General features: G+C 53.3%; 2 protein-coding genes across 35 annotated transcripts in view; both read right to left on the bottom strand.

The window, feature by feature from the left end:
* Positions 1-18,143, bottom strand: part of LOC109870734 (microtubule-associated protein 2) — a 178,610-nt gene that overhangs the window by 68,754 nt on the left and 91,713 nt on the right. The gene's annotated exons all lie outside the window — the stretch shown is intronic.
* On the bottom strand, positions 6,956-10,195 carry LOC109870733 (proline-rich extensin-like protein EPR1). The gene is made up of 8 exons (XM_031805553.1): positions 9,323-10,195; positions 9,104-9,234; positions 8,764-8,895; positions 7,863-8,058; positions 7,608-7,738; positions 7,353-7,484; positions 7,098-7,229; positions 6,956-7,007 (listed from the first exon to the last, which is right to left on the bottom strand). The coding sequence occupies exons 1-8, from the start codon at positions 10,193-10,195 to the stop codon at positions 6,956-6,958; spliced, it is 1,779 nt and encodes a 592-aa protein (XP_031661413.1).

Genomic DNA, 18,143 nt, shown 5'->3' with positions numbered 1-18,143 from the left:
AGAAGAGGAGAATATGGTGATTGATTGATTGATTGACTGATTAGTGGGGGTCAGTGGTGGCCAGGGGGGTCTCTGCTTATGGCTGGGAGAAGAGGAGAATATGGTGATTGATTGATTGATTGACTGATTGATTACAGGGGGTCAGTGGTGGCCAGGGGGGTCTCTGCTTATGGCTGGGAGAAGAGGAGAATATGGTGATTGATTGATTGATTGACTGATTGATTACAGGGGGTCAGTGGTGGCCAGGGGGGTCTCTGCTTATGGCTGGGAGAAGAGGAGAATATGGTGATTGATTGATTGATTACAGGGGGTCAGTGGTGGCCAGGGGGGGCTCTGCTTATGGCAGGAGAAGAGGATGGTCATAGATTAATATAATAAATGGTGGCTCATAATGGTTATTAACAGTTTGGCAGGGATACAGAATACAGAACACGTCAAGATGGGTTGGAAGAGACCCAATGACAAAGGACATCATTCACATTCAACACACTCTTCTGCCTCAGATCACAAATCACCTCCCACATTGACAGACTGTTAGAACAGGCTTATGGACTTCAGATCACAGGACAGTCTCTCTCTATCTCTGCTGCGAAGTTCACTTTTGAGCTGTGCTGGTGGCTTCCAGGCATACCCAGACTGCCCCAGACTGTAGCCAGCATTGGAGTCTCTGTGACAGGGATATGTCTGAGGACAGAGTGCTTGGAGTTCAGATTCCTGAAACACCACAGGGCTAAGGAAAGAGCATGTGTGACCATCAGAGGGGAGGGGCGTTCTGCTGGGGCCCTCTAGTGGACTGATCCTGCTTTACAACACAGGGGGAGAGTGAACAAATAGGTAATAATGCTGAATTCCAAATGGTCCCCAGATCTCAGACGATTGGATACAGTATAGGCACTATAATAATAGCTTCATTATGCCATCTGATTGGCTAGGTGGAAATGTCTGCATCCACCTATCCAATCCTCTCACAGTGCATTTGGAAAGTATACAGACCCCTTGACTTTTTCCTCATTTTGTTACGTTACAGACTTATTCTAAAATGGATTAAAAGTAAAACATTCCTCATCAATCTACACAAAATACCCCATAATGACAAATCGAAAACAGGTTTTTTATTTGGCAAATGTATTAAAAATAAAAAACAGAAATACCTTCTTTACATAAGTATTCAGACCCGTTGCTATGAGACTGAAATTGAGCTCAGGCTCATCCTGTTTCCATTGACCAAGCCAAGAAGTCGAAGAAATTGTCCGTAGAGCTCCGAGACAGAATTGTGTCAAGGAACGGATCTGGAGAAGGGTACCAAAATATTTATGCAGTATTGAACATCCCCAAGAACAAAGTTTGGAACCACCAAGACTCTTCCTAGAGCTGGCCTTCCGGCCAAACTCAGCTATCAGGGTAGAAGGGCCTTGGTCAGGGAGGTGACCAAGATCCCGACTGTCATTCTGACAGAGCTCCAAAGTTCCTTTGTGGAGATGGAAGAACCTTCTAGAACTATAACCATCTCTGCAGCACTCCACCAATCAGAGCTTCATGGTTGTGGCCAGACAGAAGCCACTCCTCAGTAAAAGGCACATGACAGCCCGCTTGGAGTTTTCCAAAAGGCACCTGCTCTGATGAAACCAATATTGAAATCTTTGGCCTGAATGCCAAAAGTCACATCTGGAGGAAACCTAGCACTATCTCTACGGTGAAGCATGGTGGTTGCAGCATCATGTTGTGGGGATGTTTTTCAGCAGCAGGGACTGCGAGATTGGTCAGGATCAAGGGAAAGATTAACAGAGAAAAGTACAGAGAGATCCTTGAAGAAAACCTGCTCTAGAGCGCTCAGGACCTCAGACTGGAGCGACGGTTCACCTTCCAACAGGATAACAACCCTAAGCACACAGCCAAGACAACACAGGAGGGGCTTCGGGACAAGTCTCTGAATGTCCTTGAGTGGCCCAGCCAGAGCCCGGACTTGAACCCGATCTATCATCTCTGGAGAGACCTGAAAATAGCTGTGCAGCGACAATCCCCATCCAACCTGATAGAGCTTGAGATGATTTGCAGAGAAGAAAGGGAGAAACTCCACATAAAGGTGAGCCAAGCTTGTAGCATCATACCCAAGAAGACTTGAGGCTGTAATCACTGCCAAAGGTGCTTCAACAAAGTACTGAGTAAAGGGCCTGAATACTTATGGAAATGTGATATTTCAGTTATATATATTTAATAAATTAGCAATAACATCTAAAAACCTATTTTTGTTTGTCATTATGGGGTATTGTATGTAGATTGATGAAGAAAAACATATATTTAATTCATTTTAGAATAAGGCTGGAACATAACAAAATGTGGAAAAGGTCAAGGGGTCTGAATACTTTCCGAATGCACTGAATACAGGAGTAGCTATGGAGTAGAGGCTACAGGACTGGTAAGGAATTGGAGTGGGGAGCAGAGTGAGCGGTCAGTCAGTCATTTGCAGGCAGCAGAGCCTGTGTCATCAGACCAGACTGACGTTTGATTTTGCTGTCCAGGATGGGTTGTTGTGGCACAAGAGGGCACAGGGCAGGGTAACATGGCCACAATGACTTCCTGTCCCTTTGTCACCACTTCAGAGTGTCTATCATATGAGAGCCCCCCCCCCCCTCACTCTCTCTCTCAATTCAATTTCAATTACAATTACATTTTAGGGGATTTAGTTCCATGGGAAACAGGTTTACATTGCCAAAGGAAGTGAAATAGATAATAAACAAAATGAAATACAAAATAAAAGATCAAATCAAATCAAATTTTATTCACGTGCTCTGAATACAACCTTACAGTGAACCAATAGTGCAAAAAAAGTATTAGGTGAACAATAGGTAGGTAAAGAAATAAAACAAAAGTAAAAAGACAGGCTACATACAGTAGAGGAGGCTATATACAGTAGAGGAGGCTATATACAGTAGTGGAGGCTATATACAGTAGTGAGGCTATATACAGTAGAGGAGGCTATATACAGTAGAGGAGGCTATATACAGTAGAGGAGGCTACATACAGTAGAGGAGGCTACATACAGTAGAGGAGGCTATATACAGTAGAGGAGGCTATATACAGTAGAGGAGGCTATATACAGTAGCGAGGCTATATACAGTAGAGGAGGCTATACACCGTAGAGGAGGCTATATACAGTAGAGGAGGCTATATACAGTAGAGGAGGCTATATACAGTAGTGGAGGCTATATACAGTAGTGAGGCTATATACAGTAGAGGAGGCTATATACAGTAGAGGAGGCTATATACAGTAGAGGAGGCTATATACAGTAGCAGGGCTATATACAGTAGCAGGGCTATATACAGTAGAGGAGGCTATATACAGTAGCAAGGCTATATACAGTAGAGGAGGCTATATACAGTAGAGTAGGCTATATACAGTAGAGGAGGCTATATACAGTAGCGAGGCTACATACAGTTGAGGAGGCTATATACAGTAGAGGAGGCTATATACAGTAGTGGAGGCTATATACAGTAGTGAGGCTATATACAGTAGAGGAGGCTATATACAGTAGAGGAGGCTATATACAGTAGAGGAGGCTATATACAGTAGCAGGGCTATATACAGTAGCAGGGCTATATACAGTAGAGGAGGCTATATACAGTAGCAAGGCTATATACAGTAGAGGAGGCTATATACAGTAGAGGAGGCTATATACAGTAGCAGGGCTATATACAGTAGAGGAGGCTATATACAGTAGTGAGGCTATATACAGTAGAGGAGGCTATATACAGTAGAGGAGGCTATATACAATAGCGAGGCTATATACAGTAGAGGAGGCTATATACAGTAGCAAGGCTATATACAGTAGCGAGGCTATATACAGTAGTGAGGCTATAAAAGTAGCGAGGCTACATACAGACACCGGTTAGTCAGGCAGATTGATGTAGTATGTACATGTAGATATGGTTAAAGTGACTATGCATACATGATGAACAGAGAGTAGCAATAGTGTAAAAGAGGGGTTGGCGGGTGGTGGGTGGGACACAATGTAAATAGCCCTGTTAGCCAATGTGCGGGAGCACTGGTTGGTCAGCCCAATTGAGGTAGTATGTACATGAATTTATAGTTAAAGTGACTATGCATATATGATAAACAGAGAGTAGCAGCAGCATAAAAAGAGGGGTTGGGCGGGGCACACAATTCAAATAGTCCGGGTAGCCATTTGGTTACCTGTTCAGGAGTCTTATGGCTTGGGGCTAAAAAAATGTTGAGAAGCCTTTTGTCCTAGACATGGCACTCCGGTACCGCTTGCCATGTGGTAGTAGGGAGAATAGTCTATGACTTGGGGTGGCTGGGGTCTTTGACCATTTTTAGGGCCTTCCTCTGACACCGCCTGATGTAGAGGTCCTGGGTGGCAGGCAGCTTAGCCCCAGTGATGTACTGGAACGTACGCACTACCCTCTATAGTGCGTTGCGGTCAGAGGCCGAACAGTTGCCAGTCAAGATGCTCTCGACATTGTAGCTGTAGAACCTTTTGAGGATCTCAGGACCCATGCCAAATCTTTTTAGTTTCCTGAGGGGGAATAGGCTTTGTCATGCACTCTTCACGACTGTCTTGGTCTGTTTGGACCATTCTAGTTTGTTGTTGATATGGACACCAAGGAACTTGAAGCTCTCAACCTGCTCCACTACAACCCCGTCGATGAGAATGGGGGCGTGCTCGGTCCTACTTTTCCTGTAGTCCACAATCATCTCCTTAGTCTTGGTCACGTTGAGGGATAGGTTGTTATTCTGGCACCACCCGGACAGGTTTCTGACTTCCTCCCTATAGGCTGTCTCATCGTTGTCAGTGATCAGGCTGTTACCACTGTTGTGTCGTCTGCAATCTTAATGATGGTGTTGGAGTCGTGCCTGGCCATGCAGTCGTGGGTGAACAGGGAGTACAGGAGGGGCAGAGCACGCACCCCTGAGGAGCTCCAGTGTTGAGGATCAGCGTGGCAAATGTGTTGCTACCTACCCTTACCACCTGGGGGTGGCCCGTCAGGAAGTCCAGGATCCAGTTGCAGAGGGAGGTGTTTAGTACCAGGATCCTTAGCTTAGTGATGAGCTTTGAGGGTACTATGGTGTTGAACACTGAGCTGTAGTCAATGAATAGCATTCTCACATAAGTGTTCCTTTTGTCCAGGTGGGAAAGAGCAGTGTGGAGTGCAATAGAGATTGCGTCATCTGTGGATCTGTTTGGGCGGTATCCAAATTGGAGTGGGTCTAGGATTTCTGTGATAATGATGTTGATGTGAGCCATTACCAACCTTTCAAAGCACTTCATGGCTACAGACGGGAGTGCTTCAGGTCTGTAGTCATTTAGGCAGGTTGCCTTTGTGTTCTTGGGTATAGGGACTATGGTGGTCTGCTTGAAACATTTTGGTATTACAGACTCAATCAGGGACATGTTGAAAATGTCAGTGAAGACACCTGCCAGTTGGTCAGCACGTGCCCGGAGCACACGTCCTGGTAATCCGTCTGGCCACGCAGCCTTGTGTATGTTGACCTGATTAAAGGTCTTACTCACATCGGCTATGGAGAGCGTGATCACACAGTCGACTGGAACAGCTGATGCTCTCCTGCAAGCCTCAGTGTTGCTTGCCTCAAAGCGAGTATAGAAGTGATTTAGCTCGTCTGGTAGGCTTGTGTCACTGGGCAGCTCGCGGCTGTGCTTCCCTATGTAGTCTGTAATAGTTTGCAAGCCCTGCCACATAAGACGAGCGTCGGAGCTCGTCGTTCAATCTTAGCCCTGTATTGACGCTTTGCCTGTTTGATGGTTCGTCGCAGGGCATAGCAGGATTTCTTGTAAGCTTCCGGGTTAGAGTCCCGCACTTTGAAAGTGGCAGCTCTACACTTTAGCTAAGTGCAAATGTTGCCTGTAATCCATGGCTTCTGGTTGGGGTATGTACGTACAGTCACTGTGGGGACAACGTCCTCGATGCACTTATTGATAGTTGTTCAGGGAACATAGCCCAAAGCTTCACGGTTGTTTTTTTGTTCTTCGTTTTGTCGGCGTCATTTTAAAATAAAGTTCAAATGTACGCTTACCATGCTGCACCTTGGTCCAGTCCTTCAGCTAGCCGTGACAGTGTCGCCTGCAATTTATCATAATATACTCTACTTCAGGCGAGCAAAATCTAGAGACTTCCTTAGATTTCGTGCACCAGCTGTTGTTTACAAATATGAACATACCCCCCCCCCCCCTCCTGACCAGGCATCTGGCTCTTTGTCCTCTACCTGTGTCGCTCCCTCTTGCAAATAATGTGGATGTCGGCCCTGCCGTTCGTTTGGAGAATGTATTGTGCGTCTTGTTTGTTGAAGAAAAAATCTTAGTCTAATCCAAGGTGAGTGATCGCTGTCCTGATATCCAGAAGCTCTTTTCTGCCGTAAGATATGGTTGCAGAAACATTATGTACAAAATAAGTTACGCGAAAATAATACATAATAGCACAATTGGTTGGGCGCCCGTAAAACTGCTGCCATTTCTTTAGGTACAGTAAACATTACACTCTCTCTCTCTCTGACGTCCCTCATCTCTCTCTCTCTTTCTATTCCATCTATCCCTCCCTGGCTTCCTCCGACCCCTCCTCCATCCGATCCTTCCGCTCTCGCTCTCTTTCTCTCCATAACTAGAAGGGATAAACTCTCTCTCTGACTGTGCATAAAAAAGCCATAAACACTCTTATCTTCAACTGGAGCAATATTGCATAATTTAAAACCACCATGGAGTCTTTGTAATATAATAAATCACTGTGTGTGTTTAATGAAAACAACTAAAAATATATGTTTCATAATTTATTTAGCCTCTTTTGGCCCTCTGATCATGAGGGCGTTAGGAAACAAATGTGAAGATATTTAGCTGGTGTTATTCTCAAACCCAGCATAAGCACAAAATGTTTTGAGTACAACCACACACATTACAATTGTTAATGTATCACAAATGACTCACTGCTACAGGGTGTAGAGGAATAGGGGGGCAGGGGAAAAGGGAGGCAGGGGGACACTGACAGTGGGGACAGGGTGTAAGGGAGGGGCACAGGGCAGGAGGATACAGACTGGGTGTAGAGGAAAAGGGAGGCAGGGGGACACTGACAGTGGGGACAGGGTGTAAGGGAGGGGCACAGGGCAGGAGGATACAGACTGGGTGTAGAGGAAAAGGGAGGCAGGGGGACACTGACAGTGGGGGCAGGGTGTAAGGGAGGGGCACAGGGCAGGAGGATACAGACTGGGTGTAGAGGAAAAGGGAGGCAGGGGGACACTGACAGTGGGGACAGGGTGTAAGGAAGGAGCACAGGGCAGGAGGATACAGACTGGGTGTAGAGGAAAAGGGAGGCAGGGGGACACTGACACTGGGGGCAGGGTGTAAGGGAGGGGCACAGGGCAGGAGGATACAGACTGGGTGTAGAGGAAAAGGGAGGCAGGGGGACACTGACAGTGGGGACAGGGTGTAAGGGAGGGGCACAGGGCAGGAGGATACAGACTGGGTGTAGAGGAAAAGGGAGGCAGGGGGACACTGACAGTGGGGGCAGGGTGTAAGGGAGGGGCACAGGGCAGGAGGATACAGACTGGGTGTAGAGGAAAAGGGAGGCAGGGGGACACTGACAGTGGGGGCAGGGTGTAGGGGGGGGGCACAGGGCAGGAGGACACAGACTGGGTGTAGAGGAAAAGGGAGGCGGGGGGACACTGACAGTGGGGACAGGGTGTAGGGGAGGGCACAGGGCAGGAGGACACAGACTGGGTGTAGAGGAAAAGGGAGGCAGGGGGACACTGACAGTGGGGGCAGGGTGTAGGGGGGGGGGGCCCGGGCAGGAGGACACATACTAGGTGTAGAGGAAAAGGGAGGCAGGGGGACACTGACAGAGGTGCAGGGTGTGGGGGGGGGGGGCACAGGGCAGCGGGACACAGACTGGGTGTAGAGGAAATGGGAGTCTGGGGGACACAGACTGGGTGTAGAGGAAAAGGGAGGCTGGGGGACACAGACTGGGTGTAGGGGAAAAGGGAGGCTGGGGGACACAGACTGGGTGTAGGGGAAAAGGGAGGCTGGGGGACACAGACTGGGTGTAGGGGAAAAGGGAGGCTGGGGGACACAGACTGGGTGTAGGGGAAAAGGGAGGCTGGGGGACACAGACTGTGTGTAGGGGAAAAGGGAGGCATGGCGGACACCGACTGGGTGTAGGGGAAAAGGGAGGCGGGGGGACACCGACTGGGTTTAGGGGAAAAGGGAGGCTGGGGGACACAGACTGGGTGTAGGGGAAAAGGGAGGCTGGGGGACACAGACTGGGTGTAGGGGAAAAGGGAGGCGGGGGGACACCGACTGGGTGTAGGGGAAAAGGGAGGCTAGGGGACACAGACTGGGTGTAGGGGAAAAGGGAGGCTGGGGGACACCGACTGGGTGTAGGGGAAAAGGGAGGCGGGGGGACACCGACTGGGTGTAGGGGAAAAGGGAGGCTGGGGGACACAGACTGGGTGTAGGGGAAAAGGGAGGCTGGGGGACACAGACTGGGTGTAGGGGAAAAGGGAGGCTGGGGGACACCGACTGGGTGTAGGGGAAAAGGGAGGCGGGGGGACACCGACTGGGTGTAGGGGAAAAGGGAGGCTGGGGGACACAGACTGGGTGTAGGGGAAAAGGGAGGCTGGGGGACACAGACTGGGTGTAGGGGAAAAGGGAGGCGGGGGGACACCGACTGGGTGTAGGGGAAAAGGGAGGCTGGGGGACACAGACTGGGTGTAGAGGAAAAGGGAGGCAGGGGGACACTGACAGTGGGGACAGGGTGTAAGGAAGGAGCACAGGGCAGGAGGATACAGACTGGGTGTAGAGGAAAAGGGAGGCAGGGGGACACTGACACTGGGGGCAGGGTGTAAGGGAGGGGAACAGGGCAGGAGGATACAGACTGGGTGTAGAGGAAAAGGGAGGCAGGGGGACACTGACAGTGGGGACAGGGTGTAAGGGAGGGGCACAGGGCAGGAGGATACAGACTGGGTGTAGAGGAAAAGGGAGGCAGGGGGACACTGACAGTGGGGGCAGGGTGTAAGGGAGGGGCACAGGGCAGGAGGATACAGACTGGGTGTAGAGGAAAAGGGAGGCAGGGGGACACTGACAGTGGGGGCAGGGTGTAGGGGGGGGGCACAGGGCAGGAGGACACAGACTGGGTGTAGAGGAAAAGGGAGGCAGGGGGACACTGACAGTGGGGACAGGGTGTAGGGGAGGGCACAGGGCAGGAGGACACAGACTGGGTGTAGAGGAAAAGGGAGGCAGGGGGACACTGACAGTGGGGGCAGGGTGTAGGGGGGGGGGGGCCCGGGCAGGAGGACACATACTAGGTGTAGAGGAAAAGGGAGGCAGGGGGACACTGACAGAGGGGCAGGGTGTGGGGGGGGGGGCACAGGGCAGCGGGACACAGACTGGGTGTAGAGGAAATGGGAGTCTGGGGGACACAGACTGGGTGTAGAGGAAAAGGGAGGCTGGGGGACACAGACTGGGTGTAGGGGAAAAGGGAGGCTGGGGGACACAGACTGGGTGTAGGGGAAAAGGGAGGCTGGGGGACACAGACTGGGTGTAGGGGAAAAGGGAGGCTGGGGGACACAGACTGGGTGTAGGGGAAAAGGGAGGCTGGGGGACACAGACTGTGTGTAGGGGAAAAGGGAGGCTGGGGGACACCGACTGGGTGTAGGGGAAAAGGGAGGCGGGGGGACACCGACTGGGTTTAGGGGAAAAGGGAGGCTGGGGGACACAGACTGGGTGTAGGGGAAAAGGGAGGCTGGGGGACACAGACTGGGTGTAGGGGAAAAGGGAGGCGGGGGGACACCGACTGGGTGTAGGGGAAAAGGGAGGCTAGGGGACACAGACTGGGTGTAGGGGAAAAGGGAGGCTGGGGGACACAGACTGGGTGTAGGGGAAAAGGGAGGCTGGGGGACACCGACTGGGTGTAGGGGAAAAGGGAGGCGGGGGGACACCGACTGGGTGTAGGGGAAAAGGGAGGCTGGGGGACACAGACTGGGTGTAGGGGAAAAGGGAGGCTGGGGGACACAGACTGGGTGTAGGGGAAAAGGGAGGCGGGGGGACACCGACTGGGTGTAGGGGAAAAGGGAGGCTGGGGGACACAGACTGGGTGTAGGGGAAAAGAGAGGCAGGGGGACACCGACAGTGGAGCAGGGTGTGGGGGGGTACAGGGAATGGTGGAGGGGGGGCATGGGGACACAGACAGTGGGTTAGGGTATAGGGGGGCGCGGGGACCGGGTGGATGCCAGGGTGTAGGCTGACAGAGCAGGGTGGGGAGCTAGGCCAACACCCCCCATCCAGTCCCACAGAGATAGGATGTTCAGAGCCTGGGTGGCAGGAAGGACAGCTGCATGGGGAAACTGAAACAAAATGTCCATTTCACATGGGACACAGCTACCCATCCTCACCTGTCCTCATCCCTCGTCTTTTACCAGCCTCTCTCTGTCTGGATAATAGAAACTGGGTTGTTCCATCTACCTCCCTAAAGTAGTACTCTGTAGGGAACAGGGCACCATTAGGGACACACTTCACCTCTCCCCTGCTGGCAAGAACTGCACAGACGGAAATTAGCATAGGCTGGTTGTTGTTTTAGAGCTAAACTCAGTTACATATAGATGTTCTCATGAATCAAAGTACATGTACAACAGCATACAGTACCAGTATTTGAAAATCCCATTAAAACCCATTACTGAGGGAGAATTTTGCTTAGCAACAGAGAACAGTTTGAATAGGTGGTCTTCAATTTTTTCAATGGCAGCCATGCATTGATCATCATGTCACCTCAATTTTTATTGGAAAGGAGCATCAAGCTCATCATCTTGCACATTCACCACCCTGTGAAGTTCATCATAACTTATTTAATCTGTAGCCTAATAAACTGCATGGTTTCCCGTGTTGTAGTGGGAGGACCACACAACATATGTGACTCCAAGTGACTCCAAGTTCACCTGGATATCAGTATTTGCATATTAAGGTATTTCCACAGCTATTTCTCCCATAAAAGATTTTAGCGACACAAAAATATCCCACCATGTCACACGAGCTAGTGTCTGTCGGCATTTATAAAATTGTACAGGCATTTCACATTTTCATCAGACTGGTCGTGACTTTTCCATGCGTCATATAATTCATTAAATGGTTGGATGGAAACCTGGTTATTCACTGATAAAACTGACTCTAAATTTGTCAGCCAAGATATATATTTTTTAATTATACAACTCCGTGAGAGCTTTTGAATGTGATTTGGAGGTCCCCGGAACGGAAAAGTTTGGGAACAGCAACTATCAAGGCAAGCTACTGACAAGCTAATAAGTAGGGTAGCCCACTTTTCTTATTTTCCTCCCTTTCCTCTATATCTTCCTACTCAGTCCTTTCTTTCTCCTCTCCTCTATCTCCTCCTCTTCATCCACTTATTCCTCCTCCTACTCATCTTCCTCCTCATCCAGTTTGAAACCCCACTCCACCTGTTGCCTACCTGCCTGCCTGCATCCCTCCCTCCCTCCCTCCATGCCTGCCTGCCTGCCTGCCTCCCTCCATGTCTGCCTGCCTGCCTCCCCCCCTCCCTCCATGCCTGCCTGCATCCCTCCCTGTCTCCATGCCTGCCTGCATCCCTCCCTGTCTCCATGCCTGCCTGCATCCCTCCCTCCCTCCCTCCATGCCTGCCTGCCGCCCTCCATGTCTGCCTGCCTGCCTCCCTCCCTCCCTCCATGCCTGCCTGCCTCCCTCCCTCCCTCCCTCCCTCCCTCCATCCCTCCCTCCCTCCATGCCTGCCTGCCGCCCTCCATGTCTGCCTGCCTCCCTCCCTCCATGCCTGCCTGCTGCCCTCCATGTCTGCCTGCCTCCCTCCCTCCCTCCATGCCTGCCTGCCGCCCTCCATGTCTGCCTGCCTCCCTCCCTCCCTCCATGCCTGCCTGCCGCCTTCCATATCTGCCTGCCTGCCTCCCTCCCTCCCTCCATGCCTGCCTCCCTCCCTCCCTCCATGCCTGCCTGCCGCCCTCCATGCCTGCCTGCCTGCCTGCCTCCCTCCCTCCCTCCCTCCCTCCATGCCTGCCTGCCGCCCTCCATGCCTGCCTGCCTCTCTCCTTCCATGCCTGCCTGCCTCTCTCCTTCCATGCCTGCCTGCCTCTCTCCTTCCATGCCTGCCTGCCTCCTTCCCTCCATGCCTGCCTGCCTCCTTCCCTCCATGCCTGCCTGTCAGCATCCCTCCCTGCCTCCATGCCTGCCTGCCTCTCTCCTTCCATGCCTGCCTGCCTCCTTCCCTCCATGCCTGCCTGCCTGCCTGCCTCCCTCCCTCCCTCGCTCCCTGCCTGCCTGCCTGCCTGCCTGCCTGCCTGCCTGCCTGCCTGCCTGCCTGCCTGCCTCCCTCCCTCCCTCCATGCCTGCCTGCCTCTCTCCTTCCATGCCTGCCTGCCTCCTTCCCTCCATGCCTGCCTGCCTCCTTCCCTCCATGCCTGCCTGTCAGCATCCCTCCCTGCCTCCATGCCTGCCTGCCTCTCTCCTTCCATGCCTGCCTGCCTCCTTCCCTCCATGCCTGCCTGCCTCCCTCCATGCCTGCCTGCCTGCCTCCCTCCCTCCCTCCCTCGCTCCCTGCCTGCCTGCCTGCCTGCCTCCCTCCCTCCCTCCCTCCCTCCCTCCCTCCCTCCCTCCCTGCCTGCCTGCCTGCCTGCCTGCCTGCCTGCCTCCCTCCCTCCCTCCCTCCCTCCATGCCTGCCTCCATGCCTGCCTCCCTCCATGCCTGCCTCCCTACCTCCCTGTGTGTCTCAGTGTGTGTCTGTGTATGTGTCTGTGTATGTGTCTTTCTGTGCCGTGTGTGAGTCACTTGGCTGCTGCATTGCAGGGCTCTCCACTCACAGTTGGCTCACTGCAGGAGACAGGGAGCACAGAGAGGGAGAGACAGGGAGCACAGAGAGGGAGAGGCAAAGCACAGAAAGAGAGAGAGAGGGAGCACAGAGAGAGACAGGGAGCACAGAGAGGGAGACAATGAGCGCAGAGAGGGAGACAAGGAGCACAGAGAGGGAGACAGGGATCGCAGAGAGAGAGAGGGAGCACAGAAAGAGAGAGGGAGGGAGCACAGAAAGGGAGAGGGAGGGAGCACAGAAAGGGAGAGGGAGGGAGCACAGAAAGGGAGAGGGAAGGAGCACAGAAAGAGAGACGGAGGGAGAACAGAAAGGGAGAGGGAAGGAGCACAGAAAGAGAGAGGGAGGGAGCACAGAAAGGGAGAGGGAGGGAGCACAGAAAGGGAGAGGGAAGGAGCACAGAAAGGGAGAGGGAAGGAGCACAGAAAGAGAGAGGGAGGGAGCACAGAAAGAGAGACGGGGGGGAGCACAGAAAGGGAGAGGGAGGGAGCACAGAAAGAGAGACGGGGGGAGCACAGAAAGGGAGAGGGAGGGAGCACAGAAAGAGAGACGGGGGGAGCACAGAAAGAGAGACGGAGGGAGCACAGAAAGGGAGAGGGAAGGAGCACAGAAAGGAAGAGGGAAGGAGCACAGAAAGGGAGAGGGAAGGAGCACAGAAAGGGAGAGGGAGGGAGCACAGAAAGGGAGAGGGAGGGAGCACAGAAAGAGAGAGGGAGGGAGCACAGAAAGAGAGAGGGAGGGAGCACAGAAAGGGAGAGGGAAGGAGCACAGAAAGGGAGAGGGAAGGAGCACAGAAAGAGAGAGGGAGGGAGCACAGAAAGAGAGATGGGGGGAGCACAGAAAGGGAGAGGGAAGGAGCACAGAAAGAGAGACGGGGGGAACACAGAGAGGGAGAGAGAAGGAGCACAGAAGAGAGAGGGAGGGAGCACAGAAAGAGAGACGGGGGGAGCACAGAAAGAGAGAGGGATGGAGCACAGAAAGGGAGAGGGAAGGAGAACAGAAAGGGAGAGGGAAGGAGCACAGAAAGGGAGAGGGAAGGAGCACAGAAAGGGAGAGAGAAGGAGCACAGAAAGAGAGACGGGGGGAGCACAGAAAGAGAGACGGAGGGAGCACAGAAAGGGAGAGGGAGGGAGTACAGAAAGGGAGAGGGAGGGAGCACAGAAAGGGAGAGGGAAGGAGCACAGAAAGGGAGAGGGAAGGAGCACAGAAAGGGAGAGGGAAGGAGCACAGAAAGAGAGACGGAGGGAGCACAGAAAGAGAGAGGGAGGGAGCACAGAAAGGGAGAGGGAGGGAGTACAGAAAGGGAGAGGGAAGGAGCACAGAAAGGGAGAGGGAAGGAGCACGGAAAGGGAGAGGGAGGGAGTACAGAAAGGGAGAGGGAGGGAGCACAGAAAGGGAGAGGGAAGGAGCACAGAAAGGGAGAGGGAAGGAGCACAGAAAGAGAGACGGAGGGAGCACAGAAAGAGAGAGGGAGGGAGCACAGAAAGGGAGAGTGAGGGAGTACAGAAAGGGAGAGGGAAGGAGCACAGAAAGAGAGACGGAGGGAGCACAGAAAGAGAGAGGGAGGGAGCACAGAAAGGGAGAGGGAGGGAGTACAGAAAAGGGAGAGGGAAGGAGCACAGAAAGAGAGACGGAGGGAGCACAGAAAGAGAGAGGGAGGGAGCACAGAAAGAGAGAAGGAGGGGAGCACAGAAGAGAGACGGAGGGGAGCACAGAAAGAGAGAGGGAAGGAGCACAGAAAGGGAGAGGGAGGGAGTACAGAAAGGGAAGGGAAGGAGCACAGAAAGAGAGACGGAGGGAGCACAGAAAGAGAGAGGGAGGGAGCACAGAAAGGGGAGAGGGAAGGAGCACAGAAAGGGAGAGGGAAGGAGCACAGAAAGAGAGACTGAGGAGCACAGAAAGGGAGAGGGAATGAGCACAGAAAGAGAGACGGGGGAGCAAGAAGGAGAGACTGAGGGACACAGAAAGGGAGAGGGAATGAGCACAGAAAGAGAGACGGGGGGAGCACAGAAAGAGAGACTGAGGGAGCACAGAAAGGGAGAGGGAATGAGCACCAGAAAGGGAGACGGGGGGAGCCACAGAAAGGGAGAGGGAGGGAGCACAGAAGAGAGAGGGGAGGAGCACAGAAAGGGAGAGGGAGGGAGCACAGAAAGAGAGACGGGGGGAGCACAGAAAGAGAGACGGAGGGAGCACAGAAAGGGAGAGGGAAGGAGCACAGAAAGGGAGAGGGAAGGAGCACAGAAAGTGAGAGGGAAGGAGCACAGAAGGGAGAGGGAGGGAGCACAGAAAGAGAGAGGGAGGAGCACCAGAAAGAGAGAGGGAGGGAGCACAGAAGGGAGAGGGAAGGAGCACAGAAAGGGAGAGGGGAAGGAGCACAGAAAGAGAAAGGGAGGGAGCACAGAAAGAGCAAGACGGGGGGAGGGGGGGGGAGACAGAAGCGCACCAGAAAGGGAGAGGGGAAGGCGCACAAAGAAAGAGAGACGGGGGGAACACCAGAGAGGGAGAGAGAAGGAGCACAGAAAGAGAAGAGGGAGGGAGCACAGAAAGAGAGACGGGGGGAGCACAGAAAAGAAGAGAGGGAGGGAGCACAGAAAGGGAGAGGGAAGGAGAACAGAAAGGGAGAGGGAAGGAGCACAGAAAGGAGAGGGGAAGGAGCACAGAAAGGGAGAGAAGAAGGAGCACAGAAAGAGAGAGGGAGGGAGCACAGAAAAGAGAGACGGAGGGGAGCACAGAAAGAGAGAGGGAGGGAGCACAGAAAGGGAAGGGAAGGAGAACAGAAAAGGGAGAGGGAAGGAGCACGAGAAAGGGAGAGGGGAAGGAGCACAGAAAGGGAGAGGGAAGGATCACAGAAAGGGAGAGGGAAGGAGCACAGAAAGGGAGAGAGGGAAGGAGGCACAAAAGAAAGGGAGAGGGAAGGAGACAGAAAGGGAGAGGGAAGGAGCACAGAAAGGGAGAGGGAAGGAGCACAGAAAGGGAGAGGGAAGGAGCACAGAAAGGGAGAGGGAAGGAGCACAGAAAGGGAGAGGGAAGGAGCACAGAAAGGGAGAGGAGGGAGCACAGAAAGGGAGAGGGAAGGAGCACAGAAAGAGAGACGGAGGGAGCACAGAAAGAGAGAGGGAGGGAGCACAGAAAGGAGAGGGAGGAGTACAGAAAGGGAGAGGGAGGGAGTACAGAAAGGGAGAGGGAAGGAGCACAGAAAGAGAGACGGAGGGAGCACAGAAAGAGAGAGGGAGGGAGCACAGAAAGAGAGACGGAGGGAGCACAGAAAGAGAGAGGGAAGGAGCACAGAGGGAGAGGGAGGGAGTACAGAAAGGGAGAGGGAAGGAGCACAGAAAGAGAGACGGAGGGAGCACAGAAAGAGAGAGGGAGGGAGCACAGAAAGGAGAGGGAAGGAGCACAGAAAGGAGAGGGAAGGAGCACAGAAAGAGAGACTGAGGGAGCACAGAAAGGGAGAGGGAATGAGCACAGAAAGAGAGACGGGGGGAGCACAGAAAGGAGAGACTGAGGGAGCACAGAAAGGGAGAGGGAATGAGCACAGAAAAGAGAGACGGGGGGAGCACAGAAAGAGAGACTGAGGGAGCACAGAAAGGGAGAGGGAAATGAGCACAGAAAGGGAGACGGGGGAGCACAGAAAGGGAGAGAGGAGGGGAGCACAGAAAGAGAGAGGGAGGAGCACAGAAAAGGAGAGGGAGGAGCACAGAAAAGAGAGACGGGGGGAGCACAGAAAGAGAGACGAGGGAGCACAGAAAGGGAGAGGGAAGGAGCACAGAAAGGGAGAGGGAAGGGAGCACAGAAAGGGAGAGGGAAGGAGCACAGAAAGGGAGAGGGAGGAGCACAGAAAGGGAGAGGGAGGAGCACAGAAAAGAGAGAGGAGGGAGCACAGAAAGAGAGAGGGAGGGAGCACAGAAAGGGAGAGGGAAGGAGCACAGAAAGGGAGAGGAAGGAAGCACAGAAAGAGAAGGGAGGGAGCACAGAAAGAGAGAGGGGGAGCACAGAAAGGGAGAGGAATGAGCAGAAAGAGAGACGGGGGAGCACAGAAGGAGAGACGAGGGAGCACAGAAAGGAGAGGGAATGAGCACAGAAAGAGAGACGGGGGAGCACAGAAAGAGAGACTGAGGGAGCACAGAAAGGGAGAGGGAATGAGCACAGAAAGGAGACGGGGGGAGCACAGAAAGGGAGAGGGAGGGAGCACAGAAAGAGAGGGAGGGAGCACAGAAAGGGAGAGGGAGGGAGCACAGAAAGAGAGACGGGGGAGCACAGAAAGAGAGACGGAGGGAGCACAGAAAGGAGAGGGAAGGGAGCACAGAAAGGGAGAGGGAAGGAGCACAGAAAGAGGGAGAGGAAGGAGCACAGAAAGGAGAGGGAGGGAGCACAGAAAGGGAGAGGGAGGGAGCACAGAAAGAGAGGAGGGAGGCACAGAAGAGAGAGGGAGGGAGCACAGAAAGGGAGAGGGAAGGACACAGAAGGGAGAGGGAGGAGCACAGAAAGAGAGAGGAAGGGAGCACAGAAGAGAGACGGGGGGAGCACAGAAAGGGAGGGAAGGAGCACAGAAAGAGAGACGGGGAACACAGAGAGGGAGAGAGAAGAGCACAGAAAGAGAGAGGGAGGAGCACAGAAAAGAGAGACGGGGGGAGCACAGAAAGAGAGAGGGAGGGAGCACAGAAAGGGAGAGGGAAGGAGAACAGAAAGGGAGACAGGGAAGGAGCACAGAAAGGGAGAGGGAGAGCACAGAAAGGGAGAAGAGAAGGAGCACAGAAAGAGAGAGGAGGGAAGCACAGAAAGAGAGACGGAGGGAGCACAGAAGAAGAGAGGGAGGGAGCACAGAAAGGGAGAGGAAGGAGAACAGAAAGGGAGAGGGAAGGCACAGAAAGGGAGAGGGAAGGAGCACAGAAAAGAGAGAAGGATCACAGAAAGGGAGAGGGAATGGAGCACAGAAAGGAGAAGGGAAGGGAGCACAGAAAGGGAGGGGAGGAGCACAGAAAGGGAGAGGGAAGGAGCACAGAAAAGGGAGAGGGAAGGAGCACAGAAAGGGAGGGGAAGGAGCACAGAAAGGGAGAGGGAAGGAGCACAGAAAGGGAGAGGGAGGGAGCANGGAGAGGGAAGGAGCACAGAAAGGAGAGGGAAGGAGCACCAGAAAGGAGAGGGAAGGATCACAGAAAGGGAGAGGGAAGGAGCACAGAAAGGGAGAGGGAAGGAGCACAGAAAGGAGAGGAGAGGAGCACAGAAAGGGAGAGGGAAGGAGCACAGAAAGGGAGAGGGAAGGAGCACAGAAAGGGAGAGGGAG

Source organism: Oncorhynchus kisutch, linkage group LG26, assembly GCF_002021735.2.
Source record: "Oncorhynchus kisutch isolate 150728-3 linkage group LG26, Okis_V2, whole genome shotgun sequence".
NCBI lineage: Eukaryota > Metazoa > Chordata > Actinopteri > Salmoniformes > Salmonidae > Oncorhynchus > Oncorhynchus kisutch.
This window is presented reverse-complemented; position numbering and strand designations above follow the sequence as displayed.

What these genes read in the sequence shown, in the direction of transcription:
- LOC109870733 (XM_031805553.1), bottom strand. Translation starts at nt 10,195, where the DNA reads ATGCCCCCCCTCCACCATTCCCTGTACCCCCCCACACCCTGCTCCACT. An exon ending in CCTTACACCCTGTCCCCACT is followed by an intron (nt 8,059 to 8,763) that starts GTCAGTGTCCCC and finishes CCCTACACCCAG; the next exon opens with TCTGTGTCCCCCAGCCTCCC. An exon ending in CCCCCACACCCTGCACCTCT is followed by an intron (nt 7,739 to 7,862) that starts GTCAGTGTCCCC and finishes CTCTACACCCAG; the next exon opens with TCTGTGTCCTCCTGCCCTGT.